The following is a 16,367-nucleotide window of genomic DNA, read 5'->3' on the forward strand; positions in this document are numbered from 1 at the left end:
CTGCTGTATGTTGGCTTCGTGTTATTTCTGACAAAATGCCAGTTTAGCCCCGAGCGACTGTGCTGCTCCAGGCAGCTCTGTGAAGCTATCTGCACCCAAATAAGAACATGAAGCTTCGTCAGAGTTCTTTAAGAAGTTAAATGAAAGGAATAGCCCTCAGTTGGCTTATTTATAAGTCTTGCCGATATTTGCTCTGTTTTGGACTTAATTTTTGTTTTCACCAACTCCTGAAAATGTTTGCCACAAAAAAGTGGTTGAACCAATAGATACTTTTCAGTGAGGCAAGTGGAAGTATATAAAAAAAAAAAAGAACAAACCTAACCCTCTAAAAATCAAGGATATCTTCCTAAATATTAAGTGATGCAACTAAAACCTTAAGGTTTTAAAAAGTAAACAAGTAAAAGGTCACTGGTTCCATTCCAGACACCAGACACAAAAATCGCCGTTTGGTCAGGAGGGGCATCCCGCGTAAACTCTGCCAAACTAAACAACAGCTGCTACCTGCTGTGGTGACTCCATGTGACAAGGGAGCAGCTGAAAGTAGTTTTTATTTTAGGATTAGACACTAAATGTTCTCCTGTGTTCACCAGTTAGTTGCATAAGTCTACCAGGTGGTGCCGGGTAGCTTGGTACAGAATTCTTAGGAAGTAAAGAGGTGGGGTGATAAACTTCTGGGCCTAAGCTGGAAAAATAAAATAAAAAAATAACGAAATAAATAAAAATCGAAGGTCATACCGGATTTAAATTTGGCCCATCACCCCTTCAAGGTTTAGGCACAGCTGGAGTTTTTAGTGTCACGTTCTCGTCACCTGGATTTACACATGTACAGTTTAACCATGGACCTCAACCTCTTACACAGATCAGCCTGGTCCAACCAGCAGCAGTTTTCAGCTGAACACTCTGCAGTATCCAAGCCTGAAAGCATCACATCAGGTTGGGAACGTGACCGGGACGTGTTTGTTCTTTTGATTTTGTTGCAGGGTTTTACTATAACTTCCCGACGTGTCTGAGGGAGAACGTTCAGCATAAACGACCTGAAGGGAGGCGCACCTCATGCATTGTCTTCTTGCACGCAGCCCACACCAATGCAAAATTCGTGCATCATCCGTCCTAATCTCTAAATCTGCTTCGCCTCTTCCACAAAATAAAATTCAAGTTGATGGGCGGCTGATTTGACACGTTTTCACATACAGCATGTGCACCGGTCTGAGTAGTTAGAGCAGAGCATTTTAAAATTTGCAGCCACACTGGACGTGGTCCAGCGCTATCCAAAGAGTTGAGACTGAAAGCGAAATAGGCCAGATTGAAATCAGATATGGTTTTTCATTTAATGGCAAATTAGTTAGGACATCATCCTCGCTGGCTGCACGTTTTAGCAGCAGTAAATCCCAACAAATTACACCCTGTATGCACACATCCAAACTTTGTTTGCAGTTATGTGTTATAACTTTTTCAAAAAATACCAATGAGAAAAAAATACTCTGAGAGTCATTGTAGCATCTTCACTGGGAGCCAAACTGTTGAACAATCTGTTGCTGTCCACATACTTTATGTCACATGTTTGTACTGTAAATCCTCTGCAATGCACTTGGTCATCTCCAGGACCTGCATAGATTTCTCTGTTTTCCTTTTCTTATGGGCTGATTTCCGCTCTTCGTCACGTCACCTTTGTTTCTTTGGAATGACAGTCTGTTGCAGGGTCTTCCACCTGTTGTAGTAAATACAATTACTTTATAGAAAGAACATGTTTCTCCTTAGGAAAAAAAAAAAAAAAAAAAAAACTTTCAAAAGCAGTGCTGGGTTCTTGCTTTCTTTCTCATCAGCAAACTACAGTTGAAGAGAAGAGCCGCATCATGCAGTTGGAGGAGGAGCTCAGCCTCAGGAGAGCCGAGATCACGAATCTCCAGGTCCAGCTCAAAGGGGCTGATGCAAGCTGGCAGAAAGTTGACCGTGTTGATGCGGCCCAGGGGTCTGACGCCCAGCCAGAGACCCTCCTGCTGCGCGAGCAGCTGCTGTCAGCGGGCCGGGAGCACTACAAGGAGAGCAGCGAGCTCAGAGAGAAGTACGAGACTGCCTTAGCAGCAAGCCAGCAGGAGATCGACTCATTGAAGGCTGTCGTGGAGAAACAGAACGTGGAGATCAATGAGATGAAACAGAAAGCTCAACAGGCTACCAAGGAAAACGTGGAAATGATGGACACCTGGAAGGTACGCTGCTCTGTTTTTTATAACTGTCTTCAAGTCAGCCAGAGTAGTGTGGTCATGTCAGTGCAGTTATGTGTTTGTAGGAATCCTTCATTTAGAGCAGGATTCAGTTTTGCTTACAAAATTTCAAAGGATTTACAAAAAGAAAAAAGGGTAAATCAGGGTGGCTATAACAAGAATAAGAATGTTACATCAAAATGTAATTTGAGAAGTCTCTCTGTGTCCATCCCTTCTTCACTCATCTCATCATCCGTACATTCCACCCAATTCAAACATGGCAGCCTAACCTAAACCTAACTCTAACTTCAACCCTGAAACCAAGTCTTGAAATTCAAACAGGCATTTAAAGCGGTGTGAAAATACACTTGCATTTGTGGTCGTAGGTAAAGTATGACCACAAACTGAAACATGGACTATATTGCCAAAAGTATTCGCTCGTCTGCCTTCAAGAACATATGACATCCCATTCTTAATCCAGCCCACCCTTTACAGTTATAAAAGCTTCTGGGAAGGTTTTCCACAGGGTTTAGTGTGTTTATGGGAAGATCCGACCATTCTTCCAGAAGCAAATTCGTGAGCTCAGACACTGATGTTGAATAAGAAGACCTGGCTCACAGTCTTTGCTCTAGTTCGTCCCAAAGGTTTTCTTTCAGGTTGAGGTCGGGACCCTGTGCAGGCCAGTCAAGTTCTTCCACACTAAACTTGCTCATCCATGTCTTTAAGGACCTTGTTTGCACAAAAGTGCACGGTCACGTTGGAACAGGAAGGGGCCATCCCCAAACTGTTCCCACAAAGTTGGGAGCATGAAATCATCCAATATGTCCTGGTATCCTGAAGCATTGAGAGTTCTTTTTACTGGACCTAAGGGGCCGAGTCCAACTGCTGAAAACCAACCACACACCATAATCCCTCCTCCACCAAACTTTACACTGCAGTCAGACAAGCATTGTTCTCCTGGCAACCACCAAACCTACCTACACTCATCCATCGGATTGCTAGGCAGAAGCGTGATTCATCACTCCAGAGACCGCATCTCTGCTGCTCTAGTCCAGTGGTAGCATGCTTTACACAGCTGCATCAGCCATGGAAACCCATTTGATGACGCTCCCTACACACTGTTGTTGAGCTAATCTGAAGGTTTGGAGGTCTGTAGTGATTGACACTGCAGAAAATTGATGACCTCTGCGTGCTCTTCACCTCAGAATCTATTGACCCACTCTGAGATTTTATTTAGCCTACCACTTTGTGGCTGAGTTTTTGTCGTTCCTAATCACTTCCACTTCATTATAATACCACTAACAGTTGACTGTGGAATATTTAGTAGGGATGAAATTTCACGACTGGACTTGCACAGGTGCCATCCTGTCACAGTGGCACGCTCACTGAGCTCCTGAGAGCGACCCAGTCTTTCACAAATGTTTGTGAACGCTTATGTGTTTGATTTTATACACCTGTGGCCATGGGAGTGATTAGAACACCTGAATTCAATGACTTGGATGGAGGAGTGAATGCATTTGGCAATTTAGTGACTCATAAATCCACAGGTTTGCCTTCACGTTCAGCTCTCTCTTCACCACAACAGACCAGTGAGCATCTGCAGCACTGCAGATCCTGCACCAAGCAGTCTGCACAACCAGACACAATCACACACAATGAGATTAGAGTTAACTATTCAAATTTTTAAAAGCATGCATGTTAAATCTTTGGGTTGCATTATCCCCTGAATGGTTACTAGATGATTTGAATTGATTCGTTTCACAAATGCAGCAAGTATGACCTAAAAGCGATCTTTCTCCCTTTCTCTTGCAGGCTAAATTTGACACTTTAGTCAGTGACCACCAGCGATCCTTGGAGGAACTAAAGGCAACACTGAGCAGTAGTCATACTGCTACAGAAGGTCAAGAGCAGGACACCCAGGAGCTGAGAGCAACCCTGGAAAGCCTGAAGATGGAGCACCAGCTAGAGGTGGAGAACCTCAAGGCCAAACATAAAATTGAAGCTGCCATCCTGACAAAGGAACGAGAGGACCTCTGCGCTCGTCTGCAGGAGGCCAAAGACCAGCTGGCTCAAGGCAACCAGACATGGAGGGCTGAATTGGAAGCCAAAAGTGGAAAGCACGCGCTGGAGGCAGCTACGGATAAGCTACAGAAGGCGGAGCAGAGGCTGGCAGATATGGAGACGCTTCAGATGGAGCAGAACAAAAGAGCGGAGGAGCTGAGGGAGAGGCTGGAGCTGTCAGAGAAGCAGATGACGGACTACCAGGCTCTGCAGAAAGCTCAGGAGGCGAGCCAAGAAGAGATCCAGAAACTCGAGGAGAAGCTGAGGGTGACGGCCAACCAGCTCCAGGCCATCCAGGCCGAGCGCTTCACATCTAATGATGCTAATGTGAGTGGCTGAGGAGAAAGAGGCACCTGCAGTGTTCAGATACAAACTCAGCACCTGACACTTTCTCCTCTTTCAGGTGATAGAAGATAATGAAATTTCAGATGAGAAGATGAAGCTAAAACAGAACATAGAAGGTATGTTTGTGTTTATCTTAATCCCGACTACAGATTCATGAAAAAAAGCACACCAATCACACACACTTCAGCTGATCTGCTTTATTAGTTTAATCACGTTTGTGCTTTTTGCTCCTTGTTCTTACGTCCCAGTGATTCCCAAAGTGTTACTTCCCATTGTTCTCGTCATATTACCCATGTATGCACTCGAGAGATAAGAAATTTAAAAGCTTGGCAGGAAAAAAGGGACGTAACAACTTTAAAGAAAGAGCTCAACATTTTAGGAATAATGCCGCCCTCCTTGCTCCTGAGAATGTGTTGTAAAAATAATATTGTATAGAGACCACTTCGGCCTACTTCCATCTGCTTTTCACCACTAATTCCCTTTTAATCTTGTAATTTTTGTCAACATAAAAACACCTTTGTTTTTTGACTAGTCCGACACATTTCTGGGAGTTAAGCATCAACTACTCAGCAGGCGCTGGTAGTTTTTGTCATTCAGATTCACTTTTTCCCCGTTATTTTGGGAACACATGAAGACACAAACACCAGACAGTCATTTCCACATACAAGCAAAGCTGAGATGTGGATTTTGTTGCTCTGCTGAAGCGAGCCAGACTAGTTATTTCCACTGTTTGTGCTAAGCTAAGCTAAAAGGCTAGTGGTTACAAAAGGGCCTTGTATTTATAATAACAAAATAGGAAGCAAATCAGTTCCCTAAACTGGTTAAAAATATGTCAAGTTAAAATATCCTATATATGAGGTTATAATGTATTCCGAGGTACTAAATACTGACCAGTACTCATTATGCGTATGTCTTTGTGAAATAAAATAGATTTCCTGAGTCACAGTCTATAAATACAGACCTCACAAGCCTCTGTCTTGTTACATAAATCTCACTTAAGCGTCTAATGGCTAAAAAGCTCGAGAAAATCGCAGCTCTTCTGGTACACAAGGGCGTCTGTCCAATAACTTCATAGGATTTCACTGTATCCTGCCAAGTGACAGATAAGGAAGTAACACAAAACTGTGGAAAACTTTGTGGCACTCCAGTCACAAATCACTGCACTGATTTGGATCATCGGCGCGTTGTGTGAGCGAGGCGTCTCATGGCTGTTATGTTGTTTTTCCGCAGAAACAATGGAGAAGCTGCTGAAAAGGGAAAAAGAAGTCTCTACTCTCACTTCCCAGGTTGAAGCCCTCAAATCACAAATCGGAGGTAAACAAGCGCGCAGCGCCCTTTTCCCGAGCTCGCCGACGTCTTTGTTCTTTCAGCGCTTTCGTGACAAGATATCCTGAAATATTGAGTTTCTGCGGAGGCATTGTGTCTTTCACGTACAGGTGTTTCATTTCAGGATAAAGAGAGGCGAAGCTTGATATTTTCCTGCAGCATTTCCTTCAAGTTTAGGTTTTAAACTGAGAACTTGTCAGCTCTCTCTCTCAATAAATAAAAAAATATGCATGTTTGTGCGGCGACTGGAGGCTTTATTTTCCGACAGTCACGCCGAGTTCATCGCGCGGGGGAACGTGTTCTTCACCGTTACACTCTTTGATCGTCACCCAGAAATCTTTTGATAAGTTTCATCACATCAAAAGCACCCAAACGCACGCTTTATGTACTTCAGATAATCAAATTGACACACTTTGAAGAAGGAATGTAAATAATTTAAAACGAGAAAAGAAAAATGTAAAACTCGAAGGATAGTTGTATTGGTCTCTTTTTATTCTTTTTTTAAAACTCTGGGGTCATCACCGATGACCCTGATCTGTAAGAATTTTCAAACAAAAACTGCACAAAGTTTAGATCAAATATTAAGACGACCTTCTTTACTTGTTTATGAATGAAATAGAAATTGATTTTTGAAGATGGTAAGGGGAAATGACATCAGCAGCGAGAGATCTGAAATATCTAAAACACTATTATTGCGGTGTCTTTACCTTACAATACAAAGCACCTTGAGCCTCTTGATTTGGCTCTTTGTGAATAAAACTGGATTGAATTGAACTAATAATAATGCCTGCGTCGTTATCTTATTCGCTTGGCATCATCGGAGAAAAACGTGGGGTGTTTCAGAGATGAATAGAAATGGCAGACATCTCAAGTGCAGCATTATTTGAAATGAACTGCGTGGGCATATAAACATTTTAAGAACAACATTCGTCACTTTCTAAACTGAAACATCTTTGTCCATCACCGCTATATTGAGATGATTAACGCATGTTTTTCGACTGTAGCTTTTGCAACTTCAACATTCAGCTATGAAACGCATTTTCATCTTGTTTTTAATCAAACAGCTGTGAGCAAAGCAGGGAGGGCAGCTCATTTGCTGCCAAGGCTACACCCAAGAAGTTGTGAGCCACCCCCACACAGAAACGCAAGAGTTCAGCATTTCAGTAGAATTTCACAAAAAAGACTGGGAAACTACTTACCTGATGGAGAAAGCTGGTTTATGGTGATTCACAGAGTTTTTTATGACACGAGCCTGGATGTCAGGATTTCTGACTCCCTCCCAGTGTCATTAAACGTCTCACAGAAATAAGCTGTTTGTCCCTCATTCACCTGATCACCATAATGGCAACTACTGAAAACCTACTATATATTGAAATAAAAAAAAAATACTGTTGAGCTGAACGAGTTGCACTGAACAAAAGTGGGAAAAAAGCTTCAGAGTTATAAAAGAGCAGTGTTAAAAGAAGAGCTGATGAAATAGAGAGGTAAACGTGCCTCTTTTTTGAAGCTCGTTGCAGGCATAGAATTAAAAGTGAGCATATAGAAATTTGTCAGAATCCTTCCCAAATGTGATCGCCTGATCTGATTTAAAATGCATTTATAGCATTAATTGAAAATAGTAAGTTCTTTATGATCACAGCTGTGTTAAAGTTATTAATAACTAGTGTTGCAAACTATCGATTTGTTTTTAGCGCTGGAGGGCAAAGTTCGCAGCGGGGAGAAGAGAGCCGAAGCCCTGGCCAAGGAGAAGACGCGCATGGAGGCAGAGCTAGAGTCCATGACCAAGAAATCCCATGATGCCTCTGGGCAGCTAGTGAGCATCAGCCAGGAGCTGCTGAAGAAGGAGAGGTAATTTGACACGGAGACTGTATTGATTTGACATTCTGCCTCAGCACTTTCTCAATAACAGCAGCGAAGGATGACACCAGTGTATTATACATGCAGACACCACCAGCACTTATTGCATGACCTTGAAGCACTGCTCCTCCTTCCTTTTTGCTTTTCATCCGGTTGTTCTTGCAGTTACTCTGATACTAAGAGGTTTTGATTTATGATGCATTTTCTCCATTTTCTGGAGAAGACAAAGAAGTTTCTGTGGCATTTTATGTAATTTAATGTTGTAGTTTTTGTTTGTGGTTGGCAAATGTAGAAACCCAACAAGAGACACGGGTTGGAAACTAGCAATAGCTATAACCTGCTTCATAATCCATATTGGAACTATGTTAAAATGCATTATGCCTTATAGTGTGTGCACACACACACACACACACACACACACACACACGAAGCAAAGATTTTTATTTTTCACCTGAGTAACAAAAAATGTCTGTAATGAATCGCAGACCTTTTTTACATTTCACACCATCATTCGACCGAGTGATAAAGCAGAAACACCGACGCAGCTCTAAAGTGATGGATGACTGCTCATGCTTCTGTCAGAAGCTTTATGAAAATATCTGACTTTGTGCCAGCACATACGGCCCCTCCGCACCTCCTTTAAAGCGGTGCCTGAAGTCACTGAGAGCAGCTGGCTGAGGTTTCATCTCCAACAAAGACCTGCCAGATGGCCACCTCTCTATACTGAAGAGTCTGGTAGAGTTACAAAACATCCAAGTCCTTTAGTGCACACTGTCCAAAAGAAAAAAAACCCCACTCTGCTTAATATGGTCATTATTTAACCACCCAAGTGTAAAAGGCAGCCAGTGCATCGTTGCAGAGGCGCAGGGTCGCTCCTTTGTTCATTAAGCCATTCAGAAAATGTGTTTTTCTGCAGCGCTGTTGAAAAAGTTGTTTTCCATTATTCTGACATTATGCAGTCCCTACATTATTCATGATTATGATGTTAGTGAACTACCGCACTAATTAATTAGAGTTGGGTATACATTAGGGTCCTCAGTGATAAAGCTGGTATTTCAGCATGTGACATACACTCGCTTGCCACTTCTTTAGGAACACCTTTCTAGCACCAGGTTGGATCTTTTGCCTTCAGACGTCCTTTAATTATTCATGGCACAGATTCAACAAGGTGCTGGAAACATTGCTCAGAGACTTTCGGTTCATGATAGCATCACAAAGCTGCTGCAGATTTGTTGGCTGCACATTCATGATACAATCCCACCACATCCCAGTGAAATCAGTGTCAAGTTTAAGAAAGCAGTTTGAGATGATTTGAGGTTTGGGGCATGGTGCCCGCTGCATTACAGGGGTAATCGGTACAGTCATGAAGGGAATGACATGATCAGCAACAGTAGGGACCCAAAGAGTCCACTCTGTCATACCAACATCAGCAACCTGATGGTAGCATGCAGGATGGATATGTATCTGAATGTCACAGCAGAAATCGAAACTCAGAACAGACCAAGCAGCGTTTTTCTAATTTTAGTGAGCCTGTGCAAAAGTAGGCTGAGTGGGACCCAGTGTGGTCCTCTGCTGCTGTAGCTCATCTGCTTCAAGGTTTAAAGCACGATGTGTTCAGAGATGCTCTTCTGTTTGACTTGATTGTGACAAGTGGTTATTTGAGTTACCGTTGCCCACCTAACACCTTCAGGTGGTCAGGCCATTTTCCTTTGAGCTCTGATATCAACAAAGCATTTTCACCCAGAGAACTGCTGCTCACTTCACGGATTCTTTGTAAACCCTACAGTTGGTAGTCGAGGAAAAGTAGAGTAGTAGATCAGCAGCTTCTGAAGTACTCAGAGCAGCCCACCTGGGTCAAAGACACACACACACACACACACACACACACACACACACACACACACACACACACACACACACACACACACACACACACACACACACACACACACACACACACACACACACACACACACACACACACACACACACACACACACACACGCTGTAAGTTGTGGTAACTGAGGTGTTTTGTCAGTAATCATGGAGGACTTTCCTTTAATCATGAAAAATTCAAGCAACTTTTCATGAAATTGACTTTTTAATTAATGGGAAAAATTCTAATTATTTTGGTCAATATTCAGATCATTGATAGACTTAATTAAATCAAAATTTTAATAAACCCTTTAAAAAGTTTTCCTTTATAAGTAGATGTCTTTGTATGTTGATTAGAATTTAACTTATTTAAAAAATAAACTGAACTAAGTCTGTCACAGCTTGGTAGAATTTGGGGAAAAAGGGGGTTGCAGTGAAAGATAAAACGGGAGCGCCTTGGTGAAGCGAAATGTGGCGCAGTAATAGTTTTGTAATTGTTTTAATGATCACTGGAGGCCAAAATTGTAATTGAAAATAAAATTAGATTAATTCCACAGCCCTGCTTCCACTCATTTTAAAACAGGCTTTGAACAGACTTTTGATATAATGATGCATCTCTCACCTCATAAACCTGCCACACCTCTTAGCAACAGACTCACGTTACACCACAGCACATAATCTGTTAATGTATCGATTAGACCAGACGGAAAAGATGTTCTTACAGAGAAAACACCCGGAGCGCTTCTTAGAAAGATGAAAATAACACTGTTTTGTTGAGATGAAATATTTCCACGAGTGCAGGAAACATGTTAAAGTTGCTAAAACCTTTGGCTAGCATGCAGTGCAAAGGTACAGAAAACTGTTCCCCGGTGTAAATGTGGTTTACTGATGCAAGTATGTCGGCAAACAGCCAGTGTACTTAAGATGATGTATACTTGGAGTAAGTAGCAGGAGCAGTGCCGCCTACGCTATTCCCACCGGCCTGTCTGCCTGACATATTCACATATTGTGATTGCTTTTGGATAATAATGATCTTTGAGCAGGGTCTGAGCAAAGCGAGTGATTCATATAATCCTTGACAGGGAAACTGTGGTGCTTTTACCACCTCTGAAGAGTCCAGTTCTTACTGCATTTCTGCAGGTCAGGAAACCAGAAACACAGACACAAAGCAACTTTTCCCCTCTGTGTGTGTGTGTGTGGTTTTTTTTAAATCACAGGAGTCTGAATGAGCTGAGGGTGTTACTCCTGGAATCACATCGTCATTCCCGGGATATGGACAAAGACCTGAGCCGAGAGGTCCACAAGGCTGAGTGGAAGGTCAAGGAGCAGAAACTTCAGGATGACATCAAGACGCTGCGAGAAAAACTGCTTTTACTGGTGAGAACAAAGCACCGTGGAATGATTGGACAACACTAAACCACATGTCGGTCCCACATTTTGAGGCTTTTCTTTTTTGTTATTTAAATTAATGTTAAAAACTAAGTTTAGAAATACAGGAGAATCAGCACCTTGATAAGCCTGGCCTGTGATTTGTGTGATTATACATTTGTTTTCACAGGTTCAGTGGTCCCAACTATGAAGCACACATTTCTTTTAGCATATGAAATATAAACATTGGTTGAAAAGCCTTACTTAAGATAACCTGGATGATAATTTACTGACAATAAACTCGCTGGTTTCTAGTTTTCTGATAAAGAATTTTATCAGTGTATACAGTGTGAGCTAGGGCTGTTCGATATGACAGTAACAATGATGGTAAAACTTGATTATTTTCCACATAAACCTTTCACAATAAAGCTGAAGATCCTGTTGAGGTTTTTCAAAATAAACTGAAATGACGACAAACTACATTATTCTCAAACCTCAAATTTCAGAATATGCAGCAAACAAATTACCTCAAATGAATACAAGTAGTAACTATAAATGGCGTTTACAGTCACCACGTGGATGCAGGCACAGAGAATACCAGCATGGCCAGTAAAGATCAGGCAGAACCAGGTAGTTCCAAACAGAAAGACCAGTCAAAACAAATCCTTAGTCCTAAACGAGGGGCTACCTCTGTAGCATGGACATGGTTTCGTTATGAAAATTCTGACATGGACGAGAAAAATCGGGATGTCGGTGAAGGTTCTCAGTCATCCAGGTCATTGTAGTCTAAGGAGCTTAGAAAGAAAAGCGTCTGGACTTCTTTAAGTTGCTTGAAGACGTTTCACCTCTCATCCGAGAAGCTTCTTCAGTTCTAGTGTCAAATGGTGGACAGTCCCAGATTTAAGCCCTGTAGGAGTTTCCCCCCACGAGGGACAATAGACCTCCTAATGATCCTCTACCTAATCACATGAGCCAAGGTGTGAAAACGGGTGTAGGTCACAATCAGCCAGGGTTTCAGGTGAGGTCATTGGGAAACCTGGCTCCACCCTATCATGCGATTTCCTGAGGTCAGATGGCCCAGGGTGTAGGTGGGCATTAAGGCATCTGGGAAGGGATATGAGATTTTGGTCACAGCCCTAGTGTGAACATACCCTAGATTCTCAGGTGCTTTTCAGTCCATGTTGGTCTGCTGTAAAGACGGTTTTGGGTTCACGATGATGATGAGGAGAAGTTTGCTTTGTTAGTATGTTTACTTTATTCCCATTTCATTATCTCGCATGAATGACTTTACAGCATTATTTCTGGAAGTAACCAGCTTTCATACTGAAATTGCCTCGATTTCAGTCTGTTTTATAAATTTGGATTTTGAGCATGCTCAACTTTCCCTGGAAAGATCATTTAACACTGAAGGTTTAATCTTTCATTTAAAATAAAGACACCAGACTTTCTGTCAGGTAAAGAAATAGTTTGGTAATTTGCACTGAAATACAGTCACTTGCCTGCTTGAGATTTCATGTTCAAAACTGAACTTATAACAATGGACTGTTTTCACAAATTGATCAGCCTACTCAAGGGCAACAGAAAGTATTAGAGCTGTTTTTTCAGGTGAGCGATTCTAACTAGCAAACATGCTGTTATTTTATTTTGTAAAAGCAAAACAGTTTTTAAACTTTGTGCACTTTGGGTTTTTTCCTGCAGTTAAATTCAGTTACAAATATGTATTAAGCATTTATGGCACCTGCTACAGAGGCTTTTCCTTCTAAAGGAAAGTTATAATTATAAATACATAACATAACTTTTTAATTTTTAACATTTTTTATAAGACGGGCATAATGTACACTTTTGTTTATCAAATACATTAAAGCATTTGGGAATCTTAAATAAGGTAACACTCATGCTTACATGTGTACCTTCTCCACAAAAAGTCAATTTTAACCTCATTTCTTTTATAATAATTTCCTGGAAAATAATTTGCTCACCCACTAATGGATTGATTTAGGACCTAATCCATACTTCAGCTTGATCTGGATCTGACTTATGTCGTGTCCACAGAGTACTGTCTAAAATATGTCACATTTGACCTCTGACCTCTCCTTCAAAGTCAATAGATTGCTCTGAATGTTAAAGTGATAATAATAGAGCTATTTAAAGAATAGATTGGTTTGAGTATTATCGATTCATTTTATTATGACTTTATCTACATTAGAGTAACAGATTATAACGATTTAAACACATGTATAAAGTTTCATGTAAACTACATGATGTAAATCCTGTAAAATGGGTAATAGAAGCCTGCTCTTTGCACTTGTTTCACTACAAAGTACTTGAAGTGCGTTAAAAACAAAAGAAATATATACAAAACCCATAAACCTAATACAGTTTGGATGATTTAACTTACTTACCAGTTAGCTTGTGCGGTTCTTTCAGGGTCGGGAACGATCCTCCCCTGACCACCGGCGGTACTCGATGCTAGACCCCTCGGCTCTGGACTCGGAGGTGACCCGTCTGCGCCAACGGCTGCTCAGCACTGAGGAAGCCCTGAGGAACGCCTTAGAGCACAACCAACAAGTCGACCAGCTGGTCCAGGCCATGCGGAAGAATCCAGAAAAAAGCCCGGTAAATTTTAAAAAAAAAAAAAACAAGATGGAGAAACATGCAACCACACAATCACATATCCATACTACAGCTAGTTTGTGTTTGGGGAATAAACCCAGGCAGACATAGGGAGTACGTGCAAACACTCCACAGAAAGGCCTCTGCAGGCAGCAAATGCAATCACGCTTTCAATCCCCACCTAGACTGCATGCATGCAGCCAGAACCAGAACGTTTCTGGTACCAAATCCCATCAGTCTCCTACAAATGGTAGCTATTAAGACTGTTTTAAGATGTTAAAACCCAGGTCACCTGAACAGGTCTTCTAATGTCCAATCAGGCCAAGAACAGGACTAAAATGATCATTTCTGACTGTTTTCCAGGTCCACGGTGCAAATTCGGCTAATGGAATTCACCACCAGGAGTCACACAGCGCTCAAGATGTTGGTATTCTTTCCTTTTGCTTTTTTCAGTCATTGATTTAATAATAAAAATAATACATTTTAAGGAAGACATGCTTTACGTTTCCTTCCCTAGGAACAACACTGATATGAGCAGAAGCGATGAGAGTGGGACGCTGACGTGACCCCGAGTGAACTGGGACGTGCTGAAGTACACCTGAAACGTCAAAGTTTGGTCCGACGTGTCTCCCGATGCTGCGGTGGACGCCTGAAACATTTCAGTTTACAGTTAATACCAAAACAGCGAATCTCTGTCTCAAGTGAATATATGTGTTGTTACAGAAAGCACCTATTAGCCAATCATGAAGACCACTTAAAAGTACTTTAAACAGGAAAAAATAAAAAAAGAGATATGGACGTGAAGAGATTATCAGCTCAACAACTGCTGAGAACTGGCAGTGTGGCAACTTTTGATGCTTTACATTAGTTAGAAAATTTGAAGTTTTGTCATTCGCTGAAGTCTGAATGACTGCGCTGAATTTTGACGAAGAAAGCAAAAAGACTGATGGACGACGAGAAGAAAAACTGGGTCTCAGTCGCTTTGTTTTATTTATTACTTTTATTTTGCTCCTTGGCTTTGTAATAATCCTGTCTGCTGTACGTGAGCTGATGGCCTGATTTTGTTTTTATTTTAAAGGAAGTTTGACTCGTGTCTCACCTTGCTTGATATCTGATGAGGATTGGTAGCAAACATTACCCTTAATCCAGAATTATTTGAACTCAATTTTAGTTACACTGCACCAGATCAAAACAAGTCATCTCAGGGCACTCGCCATAGTAACTACAACATTACACTATAGTAATAGCATCTCTGCTACCAACTTTGTGAAAATAACCAGTTTTTACAGTCACTTTTCAACTTTGTGTTTTTAAAAGGAACATGAGCACTGAACAAATACAAAAGCAACAGTTTGTTGCAATATAGGAGAAGATGACAGAGAAGGTGGAAGAATAGTACAAAGCAATGCTGTCCTGTCTGCAGACCGAGTATGTACTGATCCAGCACAGTGCTGGATGTTGACCTGAGCGTTTGAAAGCTTGGCCATGTTTAATATGAGCAGTCACCATGATAACAGTATATACATAAGGAAAAGTGTAATAAGCCCAATGTAAACAGAATATAAGGACAGTGAAGGACGTGCTTTACTGAACAGTGGGATCATTTCTATTCCTCTACAGCCACCGCCTGGTCAACATTTGTTTGCAGCAAACAGGAAAAACACCCTTGAAGTTATGAAGTTCTCAGGCAGCTCCTCAGAACCATTTGGTCCCAAAGCGCCTTAATGTACGTCTACTGGTAGAAGCACGATGAGCACAAAGTTAGGTTCAGTGTGGTCGTTTAAATGTTGACTGGAGCTCTTTTAACGGTCATTTCTGATCCAAGGATAAAATACAAAATCAACCTCTTCCCGTCTTGGAAGACCCCGCCCTCCCTCGCCAACACACATGAAGAGCGTCATCTGTTACAGGACTGATGGTGATGATGTTACTACCAATCCTCCCTTAAGGTGTTTGTTAAGCTTTTCAGCCATTTACACATCAGTGGACTCATTGTGCAGACTGAACCTGGGAGACGTTGCAGAACATTTGTAGTACAAATACAGTGAACCATTTCAGACTTTTTCATTGTCTAAAACTGTCTGACCGCGCATCAATACATCTTTCTCTGATCGGTGGCTTTGTGTTAATTTACTATATATGGTACAAAATACAGTGTGAGCCTATTGTAATGGCCCTGGATTTCTTTACTGACCCTTTCTGAAGTCTTCTGAAGGGCTTTCCCAGGAGCTAAAACCCAAACAGCAGTGTGGGAATGTGGGAAGTTACGTTCGTCCTTCCCTGGATCGAAATCATCCGGATTTCATTTGCCTCTAACATTTATACTCTTAAGTCTTCCAAATATTGTTTTTATCCATTTGTCAAACTGAACTAAGGGGGGATCCTGTTTGTAGTTGGTCACAGGTTGCTATTGCTTCACAGGAGACACTACACAGAGGTGGGGTGGGGGTGTGCAGAAAGGCTTGAGTAGTGTCCCCTGAGAACACATGCAGGGCAGGTACTGGTCAGCTCAAATAAAACCTGAATTTTCCACTGGATATTGTACATGGCCTTTACAGCTGGAGGGTTCATACCCTTTGGAGTATTGCTGCGATGGTTTTGGAGATTGAGTCATTAAATATTAACAATGCAGGCAAGGGCTGCTGGTGTTTTATTTCACACCCTTTCATGCTTATACGACTTTCAGCATGTTTGTTTTTGAGACCAAGCGCAGCAGATCGG

The 16,367-nt window shown here is 41.7% G+C and overlaps 1 protein-coding gene across 2 annotated transcripts in view; it reads left to right on the forward strand.

Moving 5' to 3' along the window:
• The window catches only part of clip2 (CAP-GLY domain containing linker protein 2), a 55,908-nt gene extending 39,626 nt beyond the window's left edge, over nt 1–16,282 (forward strand). For both annotated transcript variants that reach the window (XM_082549923.1, XM_082549924.1), the window contains 9 exons: nt 1,824–2,207; nt 4,014–4,589; nt 4,666–4,723; nt 5,838–5,921; nt 7,625–7,781; nt 10,883–11,042; nt 13,461–13,649; nt 14,010–14,069; nt 14,164–16,282. In XM_082549923.1, coding sequence (XP_082406049.1) covers nt 1,824–2,207; nt 4,014–4,589; nt 4,666–4,723; nt 5,838–5,921; nt 7,625–7,781; nt 10,883–11,042; nt 13,461–13,649; nt 14,010–14,069; nt 14,164–14,175 — 1,680 coding nt within the window. In that variant the 3' untranslated portion in view covers nt 14,176–16,282. The remainder of the gene's footprint in view (nt 1–1,823; nt 2,208–4,013; nt 4,590–4,665; nt 4,724–5,837; nt 5,922–7,624; nt 7,782–10,882; nt 11,043–13,460; nt 13,650–14,009; nt 14,070–14,163) is intronic.
• The last annotated feature ends 85 nt before the right edge of the window (nt 16,283–16,367 follow it).

This window comes from Aulonocara stuartgranti (genome assembly GCF_965226115.1).
Source record: "Aulonocara stuartgranti genome assembly, chromosome: 10".
NCBI classification, from domain to species: domain Eukaryota; kingdom Metazoa; phylum Chordata; class Actinopteri; order Cichliformes; family Cichlidae; genus Aulonocara; species Aulonocara stuartgranti.